A 23,848-nucleotide genomic window follows, 5' to 3' on the forward strand; every position below is an offset into this window, starting at 1 on the left:
TTTACTGCCTGGCTAGCCATCATCCAGTGTTTCTAAGGTTGTTGTTCAGCAAAACACAAAACATTTTGGTCAAGCACCTTTTTCTTTTAAATCTAAGTGAGTCTCTAGAGAAATAGAACATCTGCCTTTGACTCATTTACACTCATCATAATTTTATGTCATAAGCATTAGTTTGGAAAACCTAAGGAAACTTGCTTTTTAAAGTTTGCAGGGGTAGGGATTTAGATTTTATACTGAGAAGTAGCCTCTACACAAATGAAAACTCAGCAAATCCTTGCTTTGGATCAAGCGCTATAAAACCACAGCCCCTTGGGGCGCCTGGGTGGCGCAGTCGGTTAAGCATCCGACTTCAGCCAGGTCACGATCTCGCGGTCCGTGAGTTCGAGCCCCGCGTCGGGCTCTGGGCTGATGGCTCAGAGCCTGGAGCCTGTTTCCGATTCTGTGTCTCCCTCTCTCTCTGCCCCTCCCCCGTTCATGCTCTGTCTCTCTCTGTCCCAAAAATAAATAAACGTTGAAAAAAAAAATTTTTAATAAAAATAAAAAATAAATAAAAAAAATAAAACCACAGCCCCTGAATTACTGTAATATTTTCACATTACTTTAGTAATATTCATATGGTCCCACTCAGGAAAGTAACACAACAGGTGCTCAATTACTGACTACAACAAAGCATTGTCGATGCATAATCAAACCATACATCTGATGGCCACGACCACCAGGCAGTAAATTTTTCGTGTAATTCCAACTTTCAAAGCCACGAATTTCCACTAAATATCCTACCATCACCTTGAGCATGACATATCTCAAAGCAAGCTCATCATCCTTCCTCCGTGTGCCCATTTACTTTGAAAATCAATCAACCCATCAAGCAGAACTTGATTCAAACTTTCAAGTGACAAATCTTTGCCAGGGGTATCATGATTTTTTTTAACCAGCTTTGAAATCTTATATACATCCTGGACACCTCCTTCTGTCTCTGATCATACCTATACCCTGCCATTTCTTAGTCCTTTTCCTTGATGTCTCTTGTTGGTCTCTTCTGTTGCTGTGACTGCTCTAGCACCTTCTTCTTTCTCCAGATTTAGTAGCATTGTTGGTAAGGTGTAAGCAGCTCTATGTGTCTGGATGAAACCAGGGCTTACTTAAATCTGAAGCATAAGTAGGTGTGAACCAGGCAGAGGGTGAATGGGAAAGAATGTCTGAAACAGAAGAAATAGTGCATAAACAAGCCTTGAAGTAGAGGAAGTTGTAGAGAGCAAAATGGATTCTCTCATGTCAACCAGGAGACTGCATCAAACAATGACGCAAGTAGTCGAAGGTACCACAGCTACGAAATATTGTCCCGACCAGCATCAGTCCTGACAGCCCAGAACTGATAACAAACAGGACCAGAGGAGGTCTGCAGGGGCCCAAGAACCATTAAATCCATTTAAAAAGGAGAGGGCTCAGGGGCACCTGGGTAGCTCAGTGGGTTAAGCATCCAACTCTTGATTTCAGCTGAGATCATGATCTCACAGTTTGTGAGACCGAGCCCCACATCTGGGATGTCAGCATGGAGCCCGAGCGGGATTCTCTCTCTCTCTCTCTCTCTCTCTCTCTCTCTCTCTCTCTCTCTCTCTTTCTCTCTCTCTCTGCCCCTCCTCCACTTGTGCTCTCTCTCACTCCCTCTCAAAATAAGTAAAGAAACTTAAAACGAAAAGAAAAAAGTAAGGGGTGGGGGGAGACTTTTGCAGCAAATTATCAGACTCTTCCAACATGACCTCTATGCCTGACCACGAAGAAAAGGCAGCTGCCACTGAAGGCTCTGCCAGATTGATCTCCGAACAAAACCGAGATCCTTCCCCGCTTGAACGTAATAAGCACTAAGTGCCAAGAGCTGACCTGGACCAGACTGAGGCTTTATCTCAACTGTGTGCCCACAGACCAACTCTGCATTTAGTTTGTTCACTTCCTACACCCTTCTGTTATCTTGTTATCTTCTGCTATCTTGTTTGCTTGTTGTCTTCTGTCCTGCTCCGTGTGCCATATAAGAAGCCAACTTTAATCATATGGTGAAACGTCATTGAGTTTGGAATCCTGAACATGTTTTATAACTGTGGTTAACTTTGTTTTATGATTGACTAAAGTTGACACTGTGGAAGGACAAAACTCATGTGTGCACCTTCACACCATGCTTGTGACCGAAGTTCTTTGCAGGAACTAAAAGCTAGTGTCAGAAATAACAGGTGAAGGAAAGCATGGTGTCAAATAAAGATAAATTGAAATTAAAATATTCTGGGGTCAGATCATGCTAGGTCTTGCAGAAAGATTGGGATTTTGGCCTTATCCTTAAAATAATGGAAAAACAAGTGCGGGCAATAGGAATGTAATGTGATGGGCATTTATAATTTAAAATTTTCTAGTAGTCATATTTTAAAAGGTAAAAAAAAAAGTTGGTAAAATTAATATCAATACTATGTTTTAGCTAACCCACCATATCCAAAATATTATAATCTCAAAAGATAACCAATATAAAAATTATTATATGTTTTCTTGTGATAAGTTTTTGAAATTTTGTCTATACCCTTACAGACTTAAAATCTACTTTACGCTTATAATGCATTTCAACTTGGATTTTTAATTTTCGACAATTAACTGACATATGACCTATTCAGTACTAAAGCTGTGTTTAACAAACAACTATTTTACATTGATTCGGTTTTTATGTTTCAATATCAATTCACTACTATTAAATACAATTAAAAATTTAGTTCCCCAGCTACCCTGGCCACTTTTCAAGTGTTCAGTAGCCACATGTGTTTGGAAGCTACCTTACTGTACTGTGCCAGAAGAGAAACTGAAGAGTTGGGGGAGTAAAAGTGCTTCAGCGTGCACTTTTAAAAGCTGATTCAGGCTTCTGTGTACAGAAGGAAATAGATAAGGTAAAGGGCAGAAAAGAAACTGTTGTAGGGTCCCCTCCCTAAGGAATCTGGTGATAAAAGACCTCAGGATAAGGGAAGACAACCTCGCTATGTGTGTAAGTGACATCCCTCACGACCCTGTAACATGAGACCACCCAATCAGACCGTATGTCTATACATTACCCATATATAGGAGACAAAGAAGTAGAAAATGCATAAAAGACTACGCCATGTGGCATTCGGGGCTCAGTTTTTCAGGTACAAACCCAACTGAACCAGTGCTGGCACAAATAAAGTTGCTTCCTGGAAAGAAAGCCTCAGTGTCATAACTGTCTGTACAAGAAACCTGCTACAAGACCACTGCAAAGTCCTGGCAAGTGATGATGGGAGCCAAGTTCAGAGCAAGGGATGGTAAAAACAGAGAAAAAGGAAGAGATGCAATTGATATTCCAAAAAGAAACTTTCATTTGCAGTAGTGGAGTGTTGTTTCATTCAGATCTGTCCTTCCACTAAAAACAATCCAAAAAGAGGGATAAAGGATGCAAATATCCTAAAGGCATCACGTAGCTGAAAAGACAGGAAGGAACTGCCAAGCAAAATTTTAAGGGAAAGCAGGAACCTAGAATGGGAGGCAGAAACTAGGGTGGCAAAACCTCTTTTTCCTGAAGTCATTTCCCAATCCAGGTATGCCTGGCCTTGCTTTTAGTGGCTTCTCTGGATGGTAGGTGTCATAAGTAAGACCCCGGCCCCAGCCATGGGAAGGAATTTTACAGGAGACCCTGTTCATATTAAACTGGAAGTCCCAACTACCTATATCTCAACATCAGTGTGCATCAGAGCTCCCAACCCACCACTCCTTGCCCCCAAGAGACAAAATCGAAGTCACCTTGGCACTGAGCAAAACAGGATTTAAAAAAATCTGTCCCTGAAAAGTTGTGAACACTTTTTTTTTTTTTTTTTTTTTTTTTTTTACATTCTTAGCCCAACTTTAAATTGTCTAATTGGTACATGGGCCCTCACTTGCTGAACTTGCTTCAAGATGGTCCAGAATTTTAATGTCCCCAAGAACCAGGAAGAACCAAGTACAAATATTTCTCTGCCCTAGTTCCAAAAGACTGTCTACAAACAATGTTCCAAGGACAATGAGCATTATATAGAATGGAAAAAAAAAAAAAAGCAAAACAAAACAAGCCTAAACACACACAAAAAAAACATGACAACCTGACAACCAACAATAGGAAAAAAGAAATAACAAGAAGGAAACAATCAAGTTTCCAATATTAGAATCACACACAAATTATGACACAGCCACAAGTAGTATGTTGAAAAAAACTAAAAGTGAGCTTGAAAATGTCTCTGGGGAACAGAAAAGTATGAAAAATAAACAGGTTAGAAAGTAATAAAATATAACTTCTGGAAATGAGACAATAAAATAACCTTTTCAATATATGTATTCAGCAACAGATTAGAAGCAGTTGACAATGAGTTAATTAGATTAGAAGAATTAATGCAGCACAGAGAAATAAAGAGATGGGGAAAAAACAGCAAGGCTAGAAGAGAATGGAAGATGGTGGATCAAGGTCTAACATCCTCAATTAAAGTTGAAGAAGGAAAACAGAAAGAGAGTGGGGCACAATTTGTGAGGATGTGATGGCTAAGGACTTTCCAGAATGATAAGTCGTATCAGTTAAAGAAGCATAATGAAACCAACCATGATAAACGGAACAACACAGACCCATAAAGAGAAACTCACAAGCAGATCAGAAAAAGATAGGTTTCCCTGACATCTAACTTCTTAGTAGTGACAATGGAAGCTAAAAGATATTGTACGGATTTACTCAACATCTACAGGAATATTGTTGCTAGCAAATATATTCTTTAGGCATTGGAGTGAAACAGGGCAATTTTCAGACGAGAGAGTTAGCCAGCAGCAGGTCCTCACTAGAGGAAATCCTAGTAGCAAAAGAGATGTGTGTAAAGGAGTGAAGGGCAAAAAGAAGGTTATAATAGGTAAGCAAATCTGAGTGAATCTTAACCATATGCAACAATAATAATCGCTGTAGATTTCTGGATATTTTTGATGTGTGATATGCAATGTATATTCTTCCTTGTAAGCCTAAAAACATCTTTTGTGAAGAGTCATGGGACTCTTCAATATTTTGAGAACTGATTTTGTGTGGGCATGTTTCTTGATTTTATGCATTGACATGAGAAAATAAGATTCAAGGTAAAATATGGTGGGTCAGGTGACTAGGGTATACTGAGATTACTATGTGTAAGTAATCCACGAGTGAAGACAACTTTAGAAATATGAATGGAGTCGTTATTATCCCACAGTATTTAGCAGAGAAGAATCCCAGTGTTGATTATTTTCCACTTTGCTTTATTTATTTTCTATTATTATTATTTTCAAAGTTAACCTTTGATAACTTTGGATAACTTTTATTACTACCAGAGGTTTCTCTCATCAGTGCACAGTTCTGACTGCAATACCTTCTTCAGACTGCACAGGGAGCTGAAGATCCAGAAATCAGTAGGCTGGGAAGGTAGGGGGAATGACTTTCACCAAGAAAATCCAAATGCCTTAACATAAACCAAGGGTACTGAATTTAATTATTGCCGTTTATAGACCCAAATCATAGAGCTGCCCAACATCTAGACAGTCTCTCTTACTAATTATAAATTAGTAAAAACTTATCAGTTACCAAAAACCAAAAACAAAAAAACAAAACAAAACAAAACAAACCTTTACCAAATATTGTTTTATACAATGTCAACAATGCTTTCAACAAATCTAAAAATATCTTAACTGCATGCCACTTTTAAGCTTTAATTTAAGATAAACAAAAATGGAAACAATAATTTTGTTTCCAATTAGTTGTAGACAAAGTAAGTTTACAAATTAGGAAGAAAACTTCCTTAGGCAAAATTAAGTGAGCCAGCCAGAAGAGGGTAGCAGCAGGAATTCACACTATCATTTAGTACCAACTCACGGAGTAAGAACCTGACTTAAACACATGCCAAACTCTTAGAAGGAAACATTTTGACTCCTTGCTATCATTAAAGGAAAAATTCTTACAGCCAGCAATCTGTCAAGGAGAAGATGGAAATTGTGTTGATTCAGAAGGAAATACAAGGCAAAACTTTCCGTGGCATTTTGGAGAGAAATTTATCTCTCAGCGTTTCTAAGGAGGAAATTAACTCTTAGAAACAAGAGGTATTCAGAAACCTACCAAAAGACATGCTTGTGTAGTCGGGATGCTTGGAAATCCGAACATATTTTAGCCTTCCAACAGAGCACAATGCCCAGGCCTGGTTGAGCTCTCTGCAAATCACCCAGAAAAGGGGAGCTAGACACGGATCTTACAGGTGCACAGCGCTGACACTCAGCGAGCAATGCACAGTGTGGGTGTAGTCTGGAAGTCTAGTGCTGTGACGGACTTCCGCCTGAAGAGGAGTACGTCTGCGCTGAGGACTAGATTAAGGTTGTGAGGTGGAATCACCTGTGGGCTGGGCAAAGGCCCAGTGATAACATGGGGGTTCTCAGAAATATAAATTGAAGCCTTAAAATAAAGAGTACCTTCTCCTCTGCGTTGGGCATGTTTTCAAGCTATCCTGCCTGGAAATGAGGTAATTATGGAGGAAGGGAGTAGAGCACACAACTCTTGCTAAAGCTGAGCTCAGAAAGAAAAAAAAAAAATTCATGAGCTCCATTTGGCGGAGGGGGGGGGGGATGGGAGAGGCGGGGGGGGGGGAGGGAAGTGCTGCTGAGCTCTAAAGATCATCAGAAAAAAGTCATCAACTACAAACCAGACACAATGACATAATTTATGTGATTCCTTACACCTGGCAGTTTCCAGGGGCACCTGAGTGGTGCAGTTGGTGAAGCGAAGCGTCCGACTCTTGATCTCAGCTCAAGGTCCCGATCTCAGATTTCACAGCTCATGAGTTCAAGTTCCAGATCAGGCTCTGTGCTGACAGCATGGAGCCTGCTTGGGATTCTGTCTCTCCCTTTCTCTGCCCCTCTCCAACCTGTGTGCTCTCTCTCTCTCTCTCTAATAAGTAAAACTTAAAACTTAAAAAAAACAAACCTTTTAAGTTTCTAGTATTTGTTATTTTTATCATTTCATTTTTCTGTTTACTGTGGCTGCATAACAAACCACTCCCAAGTGAGGGGCAAGAAACAACCAGTATATGATGCTCTTGGAATCTGCAGGCTAGAAATTTGGACAGGACACAGGGGACGGGACACAGGACACACTGTGCTTCACAGTATTTGGGCCCCCAGGTGGATGACTAGAAGACTGAGGACGGTTTGAAGGTGGAAATCTAGAGTCATCCAAGGGTTCATTCGCTTCCATGGCAGCTTCCAACTAGAGCACCTACATATGGCCTCTCCGTGAGGCCTGGTGTTCTCACTCGCAGCATGGTGGCCTCAGAGCAGGTGGCATTTTTATGTGGTGACTCAGTATACAAGGTAACAGTTGCATCACCCCCTCTAGCCTTCCCTCAAAGCTCACGCAGCATCACTTCTGCTGCGTGCTATTGATTACGGGCATGTCACAGGCCCACCAATACCACAAGTGAGGACACAGCCTGTACTCCTTGAGGACAGGCACGTCAGAGCCACATTGGAAAGGAGCCTATGAGATGGAAGATTTTGTGCCTTGTTTGGAAAATGCAGTCTGATGCACTCCTGTTTCACTGCGGTGACTACAGATACAACTTTTAGAATAAATCATGCCTGTGTGGGAAAATTAACTTTTTAACAAAACAAGGAAAGTAGCCCTGCAATCTCCAAGGCACCAGACTCCTGCAGGGGATAATGGAGAGAGAGCACTGGGCTGGCCTGGGCTGAGAAAGTGACTCTGACAATGAGCACTAGGAAAGCTTGTGACAGACAGGACTGTGCCCTCTTACTGCAGCAGGCAGTGAGGTTCCAGACTACTCACTTCTGTTCTTTCATACTGATGGGGTTTGGGGGTCATGGGGGTCTGGAGCTGACTGCCAAGAAGGAATTCTTGAGGTGTCTTTGGTACAAAAAGGTGATCCTATGAAAGCACAGGGACAGAACCCTTGGACAGTAAATGCTGCACTGGGGTTGTGCAGAGTGACTGGTTATATACTATGGAGTTGGGGGGAGGCCTCCAGAGGGACTTTGATATGCTAAAGGGGATGCCTAAGATACCTGAGGCCTTGCTATTGTCAAGCGAAGGTTGTTTTCCCTCTAGTAAGGCATTCACATTATGACAGAAGGGGGTTCCTGGAGAAATGGTACACTCTGTATTTGCCTCAAGTACTTGTTAAGGGGCTGCAGATAATAAAGAAATGTAATTTTACCTGCCATTTCCTTCTTGCCTTTGTTCCCCACATCACGAAGGAGGGAAGGATAATATTAGGGCTCCAGGAAACTGAGTCCACAGGTTTCTGGAGATTAGGCTACTGATGAGATTACCTTTTTATTACAATTTACTAAGACATTTGTAAACTTACTAAGACATTTGTAAACTCCTGTCCTGCACGACTATAATTTCTATCCGTTAACCATCTGTTTCCCCTTTCCTTTGTTCTTGGGCAGCCAGAAGTGCCTGAGAAATATCACACATACGCCACCTGAGGTGGGGTGGGGGAGGGGGGATGCAGGGTGTCAGCTTGCCTTATGCTCCCTCATCAATATGATCTGAATGCACCTGCAATGTCACTTCCCCTGGTCTTGATATCCTGACTAATAAACTCAGGGTACCTTGTTAAGGCTCAAATCTATGTCACTCAGTTTAGAGAGCTTGTTTGATGTGATCAGGAGGGCTTTAAAATTAAAATTCAGGGAAGTGGAGGAAGTGTGGATCTGAAATATAAAACAGGATGTTGAATGGAAATAATACATAGTCCTGTGACTTCTGATGGACTTCCACTAGTGCAGAGAGTCTGAGATGACAAATAAATTTACTCCCTTAATAAAAAGTAATAAAGCTGGTGTCCTCCCTTTCTCCCTCCCTCCCTCGCTTCCTCCTGTCCTGTTTCCCATAAACCTCTCCTTTCCTGGACTCCCTCTATTTGTCAGTGAAGCAGGATCCATGGAAACTGATACTTAGATCCTTACCCTCTTGTTAAACAGATCACACCCCTCTCCCACACCTTCTTCAAACACACAACAATTACATTTTCTAGATTCTTCTGATAAAGGAGTTAGGAGCTGCAGTTAGGATAAGATTAACCGGCCACACCTGTAACAACTCCTCTTTAAACTAGCCTCAGAGGAGCCATGGAAGGCCCCTCAGATAAGGCCCAAAGCCAAGGTCAGTCATCTCAGCTTCCACTAGAGAACAAAGAATGAGAGAGGCTTTAGAGAGTGTAAGGACAAACTCTCTCATATCACAATTCTGTCCTTCAGTAACCTAACATTGCTGGATAGAGCTTATACAACCAATGTCGTGTGCTCCACCCTTTTAGCCCCAGCTTCGTTACCGTAAGACCTCTACATGCAAGGAAATATTTTGGCTAGCCAGAAGAGGAAACAACTGAATCACAAGAGATATAAAGAACGATAAAACCATGAGAAAGTCACTGCAAACTGAGAGTTCATTTTCAGTAGCATGAACAACATTTGGTTGCCTTAAAACAAAGACATTGACATTTTGACATTTTATGTCTTCCCGAGCAAAGCCCTCAGCCTTCAGAAGCCTCATACCATGCATTTGTCCTAAAGTTCTGGTGATATCCTGAATGCAGAGTCTCAGTCGCTGCAGGGCTTGAAGCAACGAGTTCTGGCTGGGCTGCAAGATGGCATTCACTGCCTGAACAAGTGCCTGAAGAGGAGATTCATTCACTCAATTCATTAACATTCAGTCCACTGAGGTAGAGCAGCAAAGCTGTGGGAATCTAGAAAAAGGGGACCCACCTGACTGCTGGATTGTTAGGCAGGGCTCCCCAGGGGCATTCCTAAACTAAACATCCTGTGAGGTTTTCCTGAGAGCCAGAATCTTTCTGGGCACCCTTCAGATAGATCCCTAGTTAAGACTTTCTGGAGCTTTTCCATTGACTGCTACTTCTTGTACCTCTCAAGGGCATAACTCTAATCAATTTTGTTCTTTCTTCTGGATTTATCTCATATTATTGACGGGGTTTTGGAGTGGTGGGGGTCTGGAGTCAATGGCCAAGAAAGAATTTTTGAGATGTCTTTGGTGCAAAAAGGTGATCCTATGAAAGCACAGGGACAGGACCCTTGGGCACTGGGGTTGTACAGAGTGACTGGTTATATACTATGGAGTTGGGGGGAGGCCTCCAGAAGGACTTTGATATGCTAAAGAGAAGTCTAAGATGCCTGAGGCCTTGCTGTTGTCAAGCTACGGTTGTTTTCCCTCTAGTAAGGCATTCACATTATGACAATAGGGGGTTTCTGGAGAAATGGTCTGCTTTGTATTTGCCTTAAATATTTGTCAATGGGCTGCAGGTTATAAAGAAATGTAATTTTACCCGCCATTTCCTTCTTGCCTTTGCTCCCCATATCTCTGTGGAAGGGAAGGTGATATTAGGGCTCCAGGAAACTGAGTCCACAGGTTTCTGGAGATTAAGCTATTGATAAGATTGCCTTTTTCTTGCAAAGACCTTTGTAAGACCTTTGTAAACTGATGGAGACTCATGTCCTGTATGACAGTAATTTCTATCAGTTAACCATCTGTTTCCTTTGTTCTTGGGCAGCCAGGAGTGCCTGAGAAATATCACACATATCCCACTTGGGGAGGGGGTGGGTTGTGCTAGCTTGTGTTTGGCCCTCAGCTTGCCTTATGGTCCTTCATCATTATGATCATTTCTACTTCTAGGACCTTGAACTAGGGCAGCCTCACTCCTGAGCTCTGTTGTACATAAAATCAGACAGATTCTGTAGATCCCGTAGCATCAGAGCTCCATTCACCAGGAAGACTTCCTTGTCCTCTGGCAGTCTCTACCTTATTTGAGCTATAATTTGAAGACCAATGCTTTACTCTGTATCTTTCAGTGAACTAAACACACGAAGGAGAAGTAAAGTAAGCATATAGTTTCACTTTTGAGACTGAAAGAGGGTGCTAAGGTAATCATCCCATGATCTGGTCACTCTACTGAGGACACAGTAAGCACTCAAAGAATGTTCACCAGGGAAGGTAGTGAGGAAAGACTTAAATCTAATCTAAATATCTTTGTGCAAGGCAAGCATTCCCTAGATGATTATCTGTCACTGCACCTTCATTTGCTTTACACCTGAACTTTCTGTTATCTACCTGACCCCTGAAGGAGTTCAAATATGCAAGCTCAGGGCTACGTATTCTCAGTGAGGGTTCACTGTCCTCTGAAGAGGGTTCACTGTTTTCTGACGCTTTTGCATAACAGTTTTCTCTGCCAGGAATGAATACCCACTTCCATTCTTACTTCCTGCTTAATTCCCATACATCACTCAGATTTTAACTTCAGCTGTCATTTCCCTTTGCCTGATCCTGCAAGTCTGGATTAGGTCTTAGATGTTTTTTCATGAAAAACACTGGGTTTTTGTTTTTGTTTTTGTTTTTGTTTCTTGTTACCCCATACATCAGTCCATCTTTCTCTACTGGATGGTGAGCTTCTATAGCGTCCAGAACAGTATCTGTCTTGTTCTCCCAGACATACATTATTCAGAACAAGACATGTCAGTTGAATGGTTGAATGGTCATTCCAAGTGATGCAGTAGTTGAAGAAAGGGAGAGCTGTGGGCTAGAGATCAGACCTCTTTTCCCAGACATACACCAAGTAGGACAAGGCCGATACTCATCTATATTTATTAGTTCTCTACAGGGAAAGGGACTTGGTGGGAAGTAAAGCTCAGACTAATTTCTCATTTAGGACAAAAAAAAAAAAAAAGCCATGAAGAAAATACCTTAATCCCAGGTACTGCTGCCTTCTCCACCAAAACAGTCACCAGTATAAAGCCACGCAGGCTTTCTTCCCCAGGAAATGAGAAAATGACGTCCAAGTTCCTTGGGAAGGAAATGACCACATGTTTAGAGAGGTTTGTACACTGTGGTGTGAGCAGGGCCCAAAGACCACCTCAGAGCCAGACAAATGCAAGAGCAAGTAGACTTGAAGAAAACCCCTCTCATCTCTGTAGAATAGCTCTGAGGAGGAGAATCTGCCTCCAGCTCTGCTCCAGAAAGGAAAGAGAATAGACCTATTCAAGACCATGGTCAAGGACCAGAGGACTCTCAAAGTCTAGCATGTCCTCCCAGTGGAACAGCTGACATATAACTGGGCAGGCACTGCTGATTCTCCACAGGGCCAGTCTGTGGCCCATCACACCATCCCCGTCAGGAGCAGGGGCAGTCTTAGAGGTATAGTGACCACAGACAACAGCTAATTTCATGCTCCTTTTTTAGACTTGAAACTATGGCCCAAGGAAGCAAAATGGTTTCCCCAAAGTCATGCAGCTGATTAGTCACAGGACCAGGGCAGGAATATTTCATAACTCAGGTGAGTGCTTTCTCTCATCAGTGACCTTTTCCCCCAAGTGCTGTATTATGTAAGAATGACAGCTGCAAGACCATCATAGAATCATCTTTAAATGACCAGCTATCTAGATTCAAATATTCCAGATGTCAGTCCAATCTGCAAAACCTAAAATTTCACTCCATAAATCACTTCTGTCTCTAACATTTTAAGCATGACCAGAGATGAAAAACAAACACAAAAGAAAAATAAGTCAGGAACTCCATTGTGCCAGCGAAGTTACACTTGTGTGGAAAGTGGCTTCTTCATCCTTCCACTCTCCATCTGCTGAGCTACAGTTTTTATACGGAATGCCTTCATTGAGCTGAGGAGAGGCAATGTCAATTTAGAGGCTAATTTTTCTCTCTGGGGAAAGAGGAACCTGAGGATGTCTGGACCAAACCTGGCCCATGAGCTCCAGTCCATGTAAAACAAGATATTTCAAAGGGATTCTTCTGTAGCTATAGAAACCACTCTACAATTTTGGCCTTTCATATAAGCTATGGTGAGACCATAGACCTTTTTCAGGTCTTAGACTTCAAAGAATCACAGAGGATTTAGAGAATTTTTAAAGTTTTTTTTTTTCTTTTCTTGCATTGAACTTTATTTGTTTCATTATGAACAGACTTGAAAATATAGTAAAGAAAATTAATCACCTAATCCTTACAAAGCACAGGGACCATTGTTAATTTTTGGACTTTTAATTTTTTGCACATTTCCCTCTAGTCTTTTTTTCAGGCATTTTTATTTTTATTTTTTAATTTTTTTAATTAATTTTTTTTTAATTTAGTGACTCATCAGTTACATATAGCACCCAGTGCTCATCATAACAAGTTCCCTCTTTAATACCCATAACCCATTTATACCATCCACCACCCCCCTCCCTCCATTAACCCTCAGTTTGTTTTCTATCATTAAGAGTCTCTTATGTAAGGGTGCCTGGGTGGCTCAGTTGGTTAAGCATCCAACTTTGGCTCAGGTCATGATCTCACAGTTGCTGAGTTTGAGCCCTGCATCAGACTCTGTGCCGACAGCTCAAGCTGGAGTCTACTTCAGATTCTGTGTCTCCCTCTCTCTCTCTGCCCCTCCCCCGCTCATGCCCTCCCTCTCTCTCTATCAAAAATAAACATTAAAAAGAATTTATAAAAAAAATTACAAGAGTTTCTTATGTTTTGCTTCCCACTCTCTTTTTTTTCCTTTCCATATGTTCTTCTGTTTTTCTTCTTTAATTCCACATATGAATGAAATCATATAGTATTTGTCTTTCTGTGACTGATTTATTTTTGTTAGCATAATACTATCTAGCTCCCTCCACGTCTTTGGAAATTGCAAGATTTCACTCTTTTTTTTTCTTAATGTTTGTTTATTTATTTTGAGAGAAAGAGTGCAAGCATGAGAGGGACACAGAGAGAGAGAGAATCCCAAGCAGGCTCCGTGCTCAGTGCAGAGCTACATGTGGGGCTCCATTTCACGAATGTGAGATCACAACTATGATATCACAACCTGAGCAGAAATCAAGAGTTGGAGGTTCAACCAGTTGAGCCACTCAGGTGCCCCATGATTTCATTCTTTTTGATGGCAGAGTAATATGCCATTTTGTGTGTATGTGTGTGTGTGTGTGTGTATGTATATATGTATGTATGTGTGTATATATCATATCTCCTTTATCCATTCATCAGTCTGTGGACATTTGGGCTCTCTCCACATTTTGACTATTGTTGATAATGCTGCTATAAACATTGGAGCACATGTACACTGTCAATCTATATTTTTTTTATCCTTTGGGTAAATACCTAGTAGTGCAATTGCTGGATCATAGGGCAGTTCTATTTTTGACTTTTTGAGGAACCTCCATACTATTTTCCACAGTGACTGCATCAATTTGCATTCCCACTAATACTGTAAGAGGGTTGCTGTTACTCCACATCTTCACCAACATCTGTTGTTTCCTGTGTTGTTAATTTTAGCTATTCTGACAGGAGTGAGGTGGTATCTCATTGTGGTTGTGATTTGTATTTCCCTGATGATGAGTGATATTGAGCATCTTTTCATGTCTGTTAGCCATCTGGATGTCTTCTTTGGAAAAATGTCTATTCATGTTTTCTCCCTATTTCTTAACTGGATTATTTATTTTTCAGGGTGTTGAATTTGGTAAGTACTTTATAGATACTAACCCTTTATCTGATATGTCACTTGCAAATATATTCTCCCATTCTGTAGACTGCCTTTCAGTTTTGTTGGCTGAAATAGTTCATCTTTGCTTGTTTCCCTTGCCTCTAGCAACATGTCTCATAAGAAGTTGCTATGGCCTAGGTCAGAAAGGTTTCTGCCTATGTTCTCCTGTAGAATGTTGATGGTTTCCTGTCTCACATTAGGTCTTTCATCCATGGCGAATTTATTTTTGTGTTTTGGGTAAGAAAGTGGTCCAGTTTCTTTCTTCTGCATGTTGTCATCCAGTTTTCCCAAAACCATTTGTTGAAGAGGCTGTCTTTTTTTCCATTGGATATTCTTTCCTGCTTTGTCAAAGATGAATTGACCATATAGTTGGGGGTCCATTTCTGGGTTTCCTATTCTGTTCCACTGATCTGTGTGTCTGTTTTTGTGCCAGTACCATATTGTCTTGAGGACAAATGTCTTGAGGACAAGCTTTGCATTAAAGCTTGAAGTCTGGAGTCGTGATGCCCCCAGTTTTGCTGTTCTTTCTCAGGATTGCTTTGGCTATTTGGGGTCTTTTGTGGTTCCATACAAATTTTAGAATCGTTTGTTCTAGCTCTGTGAAAAATGCTGGTGGTATTTTGATAGGGATTGCATTGAATGTATACATTGCTTTGGGTAGTATGGGCATTTTAACAATGTTTATTCTTCCAATTCATGAGTATGGAATGTTTTTTCCATTTCTTGTGTCTTTTTCAGTTTCTTTCATAAGTGTTCTATAGTTTTCAGAGTACAGATCATTTGCCTCTTTGGTTAGGTTTATTCATATGTATCTTATTGTTTTGGGTGCAGTTGCAAATGGGATCAGTTCCTTTATTTCTTTTTCTGCTGCTTCATTACTGGTGTATAGAAATGCAACATATTTCTGGGGCACCTGTGTGGCATAGTTGATTGAGCCTCTGATTCTTGATATCAATTCAGGTCATAATCTCACAGCTGTGAGATCCAGCCCCACATTGGGCTCTGCATTGAATGTGGAGCTTGCTTGGGATTCTCTCTCTCCCCTCCCCTCCCCCACATGCTCTGTCTCACAATAAATAAACATTAAAAAAAAAAAAAGAAAAGAACTGCAGTGATTTCTGTATGCTGACTTTATGTCCTGCAACTTTGCTGAATTCATGTATTCATTCTAGCAATTTTTTGGTGGAGTCTTTGGGTTTTCTTAAAAGAACATCATATCATCTATAAATAGTGAAAGTTTGATTTCTTCATTGCCAATTTGGATGCCTTTTATTTCTTTTTGTTGTCTGATTGCTGAGGCTAAGACTTCTAGTACTATGTTCAGTGGTGAGAGTGAAATATCCCTGTCTTGTTCTTTTTGTTCTTTTTCAGGCATTTTTAGATAGTTTATATACTATACACAAAATTTGATGTGCTTTCCTTTTCATTTATTTGTAAGCTTTTAGTTAGCATGGATTCTAAAGTTAGTGAACGATTTCTGAGAACTTACCTGATTTCCAGGGGTCTAGTCAAATTTCAGTATCAATAACCACAAAGAGAAAAAGGAAATAAAAGAACAAATCAGTTTCTAAACTGGTATGCGTTTTGAGAGGACATAGACACAGGCACATACATTTGTGTCCAAATGCACATACACACACACACATCCATGCACACTTTGGATGTCACAGGTCGTGACTACACTGTGGGTCTGAAGGAGAGCAGAATTGCTCCACCCCAAATGCACTGCTTTGGCACACTGATTATTTGAACTAATGTTATGTAAGAAAGAGCTGGCACAAGAAGGACATTCTGACTTCCTTTGTTTCCCTGAAAGCAGGAAATAAATCTGGTATGTGACCCAACCTGTACAAGGAAAATTAACCCGAGAGGGAATTTAGGGCCAAGAAGCCTGTGTAAATACACCTTCACTAATTTGCTAACCCTAAGCCCAAACCCCTATGTCTTGTCAATTCTTCCCAAATGTATTGTCTTCTTGTCTAAAGGTATAAAATCTTCCTGTTTTGGTCACTTGTCTGAGTCTCATATTTTATGGGCTCTCATAGGTAAAATAATTAATTTCATTTTTCTTCTGTTGATCTGTCTTATGTCAATGTAATTATCAGACCAGGCAAAGAACCTAGAAGGGAAGAAAGGAAAAATTTTCCTTCCCTGAAAGTCACTGTGTGACAAGGAGTAAGCTAAATCTCCACTCACACAGGAGCCCAAGAATATTTAGCCTGTGGCCACCATGATAACTTATCTTATTCTTTTTATATATTTGTCATTGCCACAAACCCATATTTCTGTTATAACTATTATACTCTTACTTACCTTTATCATCAGATCAAGTTTCACTTCCTCACCAAGCTATTTCCTGATTTTTAAAGCCTGCATTGCTATAATTGCTTTGAAATGCTTAAGGGCTATTGCTTATGTCCCTCTTTGACATTTGTCTTGTTCTTTAACCATGTTGGTGCCCTTTGTTTCCATGTCTTCCATTTCTCTATAGCACTTAGCTCTATGGAAGGCATATTAAAAGACTCCAAACTTAATCACCAAGAAAGCTAACTACTGAGCCCCAGACTGTGTCTGCCTCTCTGGGATGCAGCCCTTCTCACTCACTCACTAGGCAACTAGCCCCTTGTTGTTGTATTTTTGACTTAACCATTCCAGTCCAGACATTTTTTTTCCCTTCAACCTTTCCTGTTTCTCTCTTTCTCTTCAAACCAGAAATCCAGCTGACTCAACACTCAATGCCTTGACCAGAATTATTTCTGCACATATATTTATTATTTCTTTCTGTCAAAACTCTGAGTCAGGTTCAGCAGCTTTTCATGAGAATACTGGTCACTAATTTTGTTATGAAAGAACTGGTCAAAGATAACAATTAATAATTATGGAAAATGTATCCTCCCAGGCCTCAGGCTTCCTTAGAAAGATGAGATGGCCTCCTTTCTTCCAAGAAGCACATAAATTAGTCCCAAAATCTATAATGTTATATTAAATGTTTAATCATCTAGAACAGATTCCCATCATCTCCTCTGGCATTCTTGTGGTACCTACAACCCTCAAGCTGAGGAAGTTCTTCCTCACATCTAACCTAAATGTCCCTTTAGTTATTTTATTAAGTTACAAAAGTACTATTTCTTGTACCTACAGCCTGAAATAAATTTGGTTGTGATAATAAAGTTCAAAGGGAAATTTAACAATTTACCTTTTCCACCCATTCTGATTAATTATTGTTTGTTAAAAACTCACACTATTTTTTCTTTAGACCAATACTTATCTACATTCCCAGCCCAACTTTCCAAGGATTGATGCCAGCTAGGTAGAAGAGATAGCATTATTAATCAAATTCTCAATCTAACTTTCTAGAGCCCTACTCTTAATTCACCTATAATCATAATCATAATCATAATCATAATCACAATCATTTATGATCATTATATCAGGATGACTTATTGAAGTCACTGGCCCTAATTTGACATGAATGGAAGGCATGTTGTGGAATGGAAATTTGATGAGAGAGAATGAATGAAGCCTAATTATGCAGGAGCTTGAAGGTCAAGTTAAATTCAGACTGGATGTGGAAGAAAACAAGAAAAAGTAGCCTGCTCCAATGTATTCAGAGTGGATTGAGAAGAAACTTCCGGGACGTGTAAATTTTGAACGTGAACACAAGTCTTTGGAACCATAAAGCAGACACTAAATATGAACATCTAGAATCACACATAGCTGAAAACGCCAGGCCTTTACTGTAAGGAGAGGAAGTTTCCATCAATTCACATCCAAAGCACTCACTCCCTGTCTTACCTTTCAGGATCCCTAGTGGTCCAGTTTGTCAGCACCAAGTCTGCATGGACCAGGATAGGAGGGATGCCCAAGTTCCTGGAGACTTCAACAAAGGGAAGGGCAAGATTTCTTGGCAGAACCTTTTAGATATAAATACAGGAAATTAGCATACACCAGAAAGAATGCAGCAAGGGAAGTAATCATGATTGCCCTTTACTCCAGTAATCCTGTGGTAGAGAAATGACCTGGGCATAAAATTGGAATTATCTGAGTAACCCATATACACACACCTCACTCTCATATTTTTTTCCCGTAACATTCTAGTGGATATAATGTGTATGAGTACAATCTGAAAAATAAATGAAAGTTACAAAACTGGAACACATACATATACATAGCATATAAAATAATCTCTGAAAACTGACTCTGCAAAGAAGGGCATCACCAATGTTTAAACATAAACTGGGGGCTGAGTTGATGAGCAGTGGGAAAAATATCTCTAACTCTTTATATATCTACTTATCTATTGACAGAGATGTCTACATAAATATGTATGTGTGTATTTGTTTGTATAAAACTACATATATACATACATGTGTATGTATACACACATATACGTGTGTGTTTATGTTTCAATCAGGAACAGGAATGGGGAGGACAGAACACTTCATCCTGTGTGGCAGCCAACTCTGTTCATCACTTCATAAGCCAAACCCAATAACAACTTCAAGACGGTCCCTATTTAACTCCTAAGTTATCTGAGGAACACTCCAAAGAGACATATCTGCCCACAAGTCCAGAAAAACTACTCAGATCCGTGGGAGATGGGGGGGCGGGGGTTCTCTATCTGTAGACAAAGTTAAATTGGTTTTGATCCAAAATAACATTCTTATGCTCCCTATCTCCCACTTGCATTTTTATTTCCCCCTAGGATAAAAGTATCTATTAAAGAAGTCTTGCTTCCGCTTTTGCTTTCCTTAGATTTTTAGACTTGGGACAGAACTGTTTTTCAGGTAAGAAACAAAAAGAACTATAGAGTTTTAAAATTCAGACTTAAGTTTAGTTTCCCTGAGTCAGGGGTTGAGGAGAGCAATGCAAAAGTGAGGTGTCTATTTAGGTAAAGAGTTAGAAGAGGAGATGTAGAGAAAGTTGGAGATGATCCCAGGCCATGGACAGGGGAATCCCTGGTAACCTGGAAGTAGATGGACACTCCACGAAACTGAAGGCTTCCTCCCCTGTCACCCTTTCTCTACCCCTTCCCCATATCTGGGATTACGGTTTGGAGAACACAAGGGGGAGGGAGGCCCAGCAGGACATTTTGTAGTGTGCCTAGATTTCAAAGTTGTTTTTTTTTTTTTTTCAACGTTTATTTATTTTTGGGACAGAGAGAGACAGAGCATGAACGGGGGAGGGGCAGAGAGAGAGGGAGACACAGAATCAGAAACAGGCTCCAGGCTCTGAGCCATCAGCCCAGAGCCCGACACGGGGCTCGAACTCCCGGACCACGAGATCGTGACCTGGCTGAAGTCGGACGCTTAACCGACTGCGCCACCCAGGCGCCCCGATTTCAAAGTTTTTATATCAGACGTACATTTTTTTTTTTTAAATGAGATGTACTGACATTTAAGAACTCTGAAGCACATCTATATCTTCTTCTTCCCTCCTTTCTCATGTTCCCTTCTTTTTGTCACAGGGGGGTTTCCTCTGTTTACTTGAAAGAAAACAGGCAGCCTTCACCAAGCAAACAAAATAGGCCTGGGCTGCTCAGTGAACCACGGAGTACTGGAACAAGTAACTCTGATTCCTGGAAAAGGGACACTTAAACAAAATGAAAGGGAGTGGTGCTTTTTTACTGGTGTTAATGGAACTCAGAGATTTCATGTCTCCAGGTTTAGGTTTTTTGTTTTTTGGTTTTTTTTAATGTTTATTTATTTATTTTTGAGAGAGGAACAGAGAGAGAGAGAGAGAGAGAGAGAGAGAGAGAGAGAGATGCAGGGGAGGGGCAGAGAGAGAGAGAGGATCTGAAGCAGGCTCTGTGTAGACAGCAGAGAGCCCGATGCAGGGCTCGAACTCATGAACTACGAGATCATGACCTGAGCTGAAACCAAGAGTCAGATGCTCGACTGACTGAGCCACATGGGCACCCTCCAGGTTCAGGCTGAAACTATAAAAGGTTAAGTAAAGATTTAGAAGAGATTTAAATGAATTATTAAGAGATCAATAATCAGTAGAAAGAGCAGAGTATTAAAAAATTAAAATTAATCTTGTTAATGGGTACATTTTAGGGAAAGAAGGTTACATTAGTGAATCAGAAGGTCTAAGCATGGCCTTGCATTTTACACTAACTTTCTATCTGACTCTGGAGAAGGATTTTTGTCTTCTGTAGTCCTCAGCTGTCTATAAAATGGACACAGTGGAGTTCTGTTTACTTTATGGGATTGAGAAAATCAGGAGATAATATATGTGCATAGGAATACAGAATGCTGCAAGTGTAAGCTATTATTACGTTTCTTTTTTTAATGAGATCTCAGTTCTTGCCTTCATATGCAACTTGTTAAACATTCTTGCCAGAAAAAAAAAAAAAAAGATGTGAAAGCTAATGAATGGCTACAACTTCTAAAGAAAATTAGCTTCTTAGGGAAAAAATTTCTCTCATGTAAGTGGGCCATTTGTCCTTCCTTCAACTGACAGCCAAAGAAAAGAACAAGAAAGGACCTATTTTCCAGGAAAACAGTGTGGCCAAGCAGTGAGTGTACTTCAGGAGCAGCAGGCTTGCCAGATGACAAGACAGGCATGTGTTTTGTCCTCTTACCTCTTTGGGCTGCGTCTCTCCTTTCTGCCAGACATATCCCATGGTAATAAAGCTCAGAACCAAGTGGGCCAGGCGCTGTTCCCGGTAACTCTGGAGGAACTGGCAGGTCAGGAGGGGCATCTGTTCAAGAGAATATCCAGAGATTATCAGTTGCACGGTGAGGACGAGCACAGGGGTTCTTTGACGTGAAGGGTTCTATGTGTATAAGGAGCAGGTTATATTTTAGTGAAGGAACTAAGAGCCTCCATGCACACCCCATTTCCCCCAATCTTAGGACACTGCAGTATCTGAGGCATTTCAGGGGACCTTGCTCAGGAACTACCTAACCACTCCATCCAAACTCCTAAATTGCGCCCATGGTTGCGCCCAGACGCTAGTCACCTTCACTGAACTGACAAAGTGTGTAGTGTTCTAGAATAATTAATTTACAAGACTGAGATCACCTATTTCATGGAGTCTATCGTGGCAACTTTTACAGTCCTACGTATCAAGGCACCTCTGCTTCCTTGGTATCATTTAACCCTGGTAACAAGCCTGCACTGTGAGTGTTACTTTCTCTGTTTAATTCCGAAGTAAAAGGAGAAACAGTGCAATTAGGAGTTTGACCAAATCCCTAGGGGGTGTTGGCTGAGCTGGGCCAAAGAGTTGTTCAGTCCTGTATGAAACCTTCCAGTGACCGTGGCTGGGTGTTTTCACCTCTCCATGCCCTTTTTCTCTGATACGTATCACCAGGGGATTTACAGATGTTGTCTTCATGAAAACCACACCCGTACAGAAGTCAATTGTTGACAGCTCTGCCCCAACAAAACAGTTTTTCACTTTTGTCTGGAACACCCTTGCCTGTCTTGGTTGACTGAAACAGTGAGTTCCACCTTCCTGGCACACCCCCTCCTCACCTCGGCCTTTTTCCTTGGTCCCCCTATCTCTTCCCCAGCTGTAGACACAGCCTGATCCAGATCTTCCCAGGGGTCCTTCTGTGGGTCTTTAAGTGCCCCAAGAGGCAGCGGTGGACGTCTTGTGTATCCCTTTAAGCGCCAGGCACCGCCTCTGCGGCCTCAGACCCGCTGCCCCTCCCACCCAGGCTCTCCGAGCAGCTTGCTCTAGAGCATCCGCCACGGAATCCTTCCTCCGCTCTCCGCCAAGGGGCAGCCTTCCCATGTCTGTTCGCCCCGCGCAGCTGCGTGTTCCTTCCTCCTAAAAGTTGGCTCTGAATCGCAAATGCAATGTGCTCTAGGCTCGCGTGCGTTTGCGTGTGCGTGTATGAGGTGGGGGAGTGACTGCTGAGATGTTGCATTTCAACAGGAACCGGCTTGAGAATTATGACCATAGTTATTAAGCACTTGTTGTAAGGTGCTTAGGAAAGCGTTTCCAAGGCACGCTGCTAAAAACTTCCCATGCCGGATGTTGTTCTGTCTTGCTCCCCAATTCCACAGGACACAACTAAGTCAAAAAGGGTAGGGTCAGGGTCACAGAGCCGGCAGGGACTGAGCCCGGATGCTACTTCAGTTCTGCCGACAATTGCCCTGTTCTCCCAAGTCAGCACTGCCTGCTAGAAACATGGAAACCACACATGTAATTTAAAAATTTCCAGCAAGAAGGGCAAAAAAGGTTCTACTTAAAGGCCCCTCCCTAGGCAAGCTTATCGAGAAACCCTGCAGATGTCCGTGTTTGAGCCTCTTTCTCTTTCAGGTCGTGGTGCACTTCATTCTCAGAAAATAGACCACAACTATAAAACTTAACCTTCTCTAGCCTGGGACCATAACCCACATCCCAGCAGAGCCTGGGACAGAGCATCCTGAGAAACTTGTCACCTCCCAGTCCCGCCCCACCATAGGTGTGGCTGCAAACCTCTCACAACCTTAAAACCCTTTAAGAGGCCCAGCCTAATACAAACTCGGGCCACCGTTTCTCTTGATATCTGGCCCCTCTCCTCTCTTGGAGAATGAATAAACTCTGTCCTGCTAGTTGTTCTACTCTTCGTGCAATTCTTGGTCGCTGGTGCCACCAGCCACCCTAACAAGAGACATTTAAAAAAATTAGTAAAAGAAACATGAAATTTGTTTTAGTAACATATTTTTTTCTAGATCAATATATGCATAATATTATTAACACATAATCAGTATAAAAATATTGAGATGATTCGCAGTCTCTTTTTTAGGGGAAGTCTTCAGAATCCAGTGAGTAGCTTACATCGCAATTTGTCTTAACCACATTTCAAATGCTCTATAGCCATAAGTCCCTATTGGTTACCTAGAGTACAGCCAAGGTAAAGGAACAGGGTCCAAGTTGAGAATGTGGCTTTTGGTTAGAGGGGTTTTTTTTGGAAATTTCCTGCACATCCCAGAGTCCCTGGGTTCCTCTTTCCAAGCAAACCCACACATTTTTTTTAAACATCAAAATGATTTAGAAAAAGTAAACAGAAACAACAAATACCCTTTGTAATGGAAATTTTTTTCTACAAAAAAAAAAAAAACCCCAGATAAAATAGTTAGGGAGAGAGTGAGTCATAAACTTAATGTTTTCTTCAGTTTAAAGAAATCAACTTCATTTCATATTTGTGTTTTATTGTGAGATGGAAAGTAAATACGAAAGTTGTAAAATCCAATCCCATTACACTTTTAATTTTCTTTTCCTGATTATTAATACAGGTTACCATCTTCCAACGTCACTTGGTCATGTATGTTTGCTAGTTTGTAAA

The 23,848-nt window shown here is 41.1% G+C and overlaps 1 protein-coding gene across 1 annotated transcript in view; it reads right to left on the reverse strand.

The window, feature by feature from the left end:
* The window catches only part of IDO2 (indoleamine 2,3-dioxygenase 2), a 79,566-nt gene that overhangs the window by 13,971 nt on the left and 41,747 nt on the right, over window positions 1–23,848 (reverse strand). Inside the window, exons 3-7 of the mRNA XM_043563501.1 lie at window positions 21,151–21,270; window positions 18,360–18,478; window positions 16,054–16,068; window positions 11,785–11,884; window positions 9,589–9,706 (exon numbers count right to left, since the gene is read on the reverse strand). Coding sequence (XP_043419436.1) covers window positions 9,589–9,706; window positions 11,785–11,884; window positions 16,054–16,068; window positions 18,360–18,478; window positions 21,151–21,270 — 472 coding nt within the window. The remainder of the gene's footprint in view (window positions 1–9,588; window positions 9,707–11,784; window positions 11,885–16,053; window positions 16,069–18,359; window positions 18,479–21,150; window positions 21,271–23,848) is intronic.

The sequence above is a fragment of the Prionailurus bengalensis genome, chromosome B1 (assembly GCF_016509475.1).
Source record: "Prionailurus bengalensis isolate Pbe53 chromosome B1, Fcat_Pben_1.1_paternal_pri, whole genome shotgun sequence".
In the NCBI taxonomy this organism is placed as follows: Eukaryota; Metazoa; Chordata; class Mammalia; order Carnivora; family Felidae; genus Prionailurus; species Prionailurus bengalensis.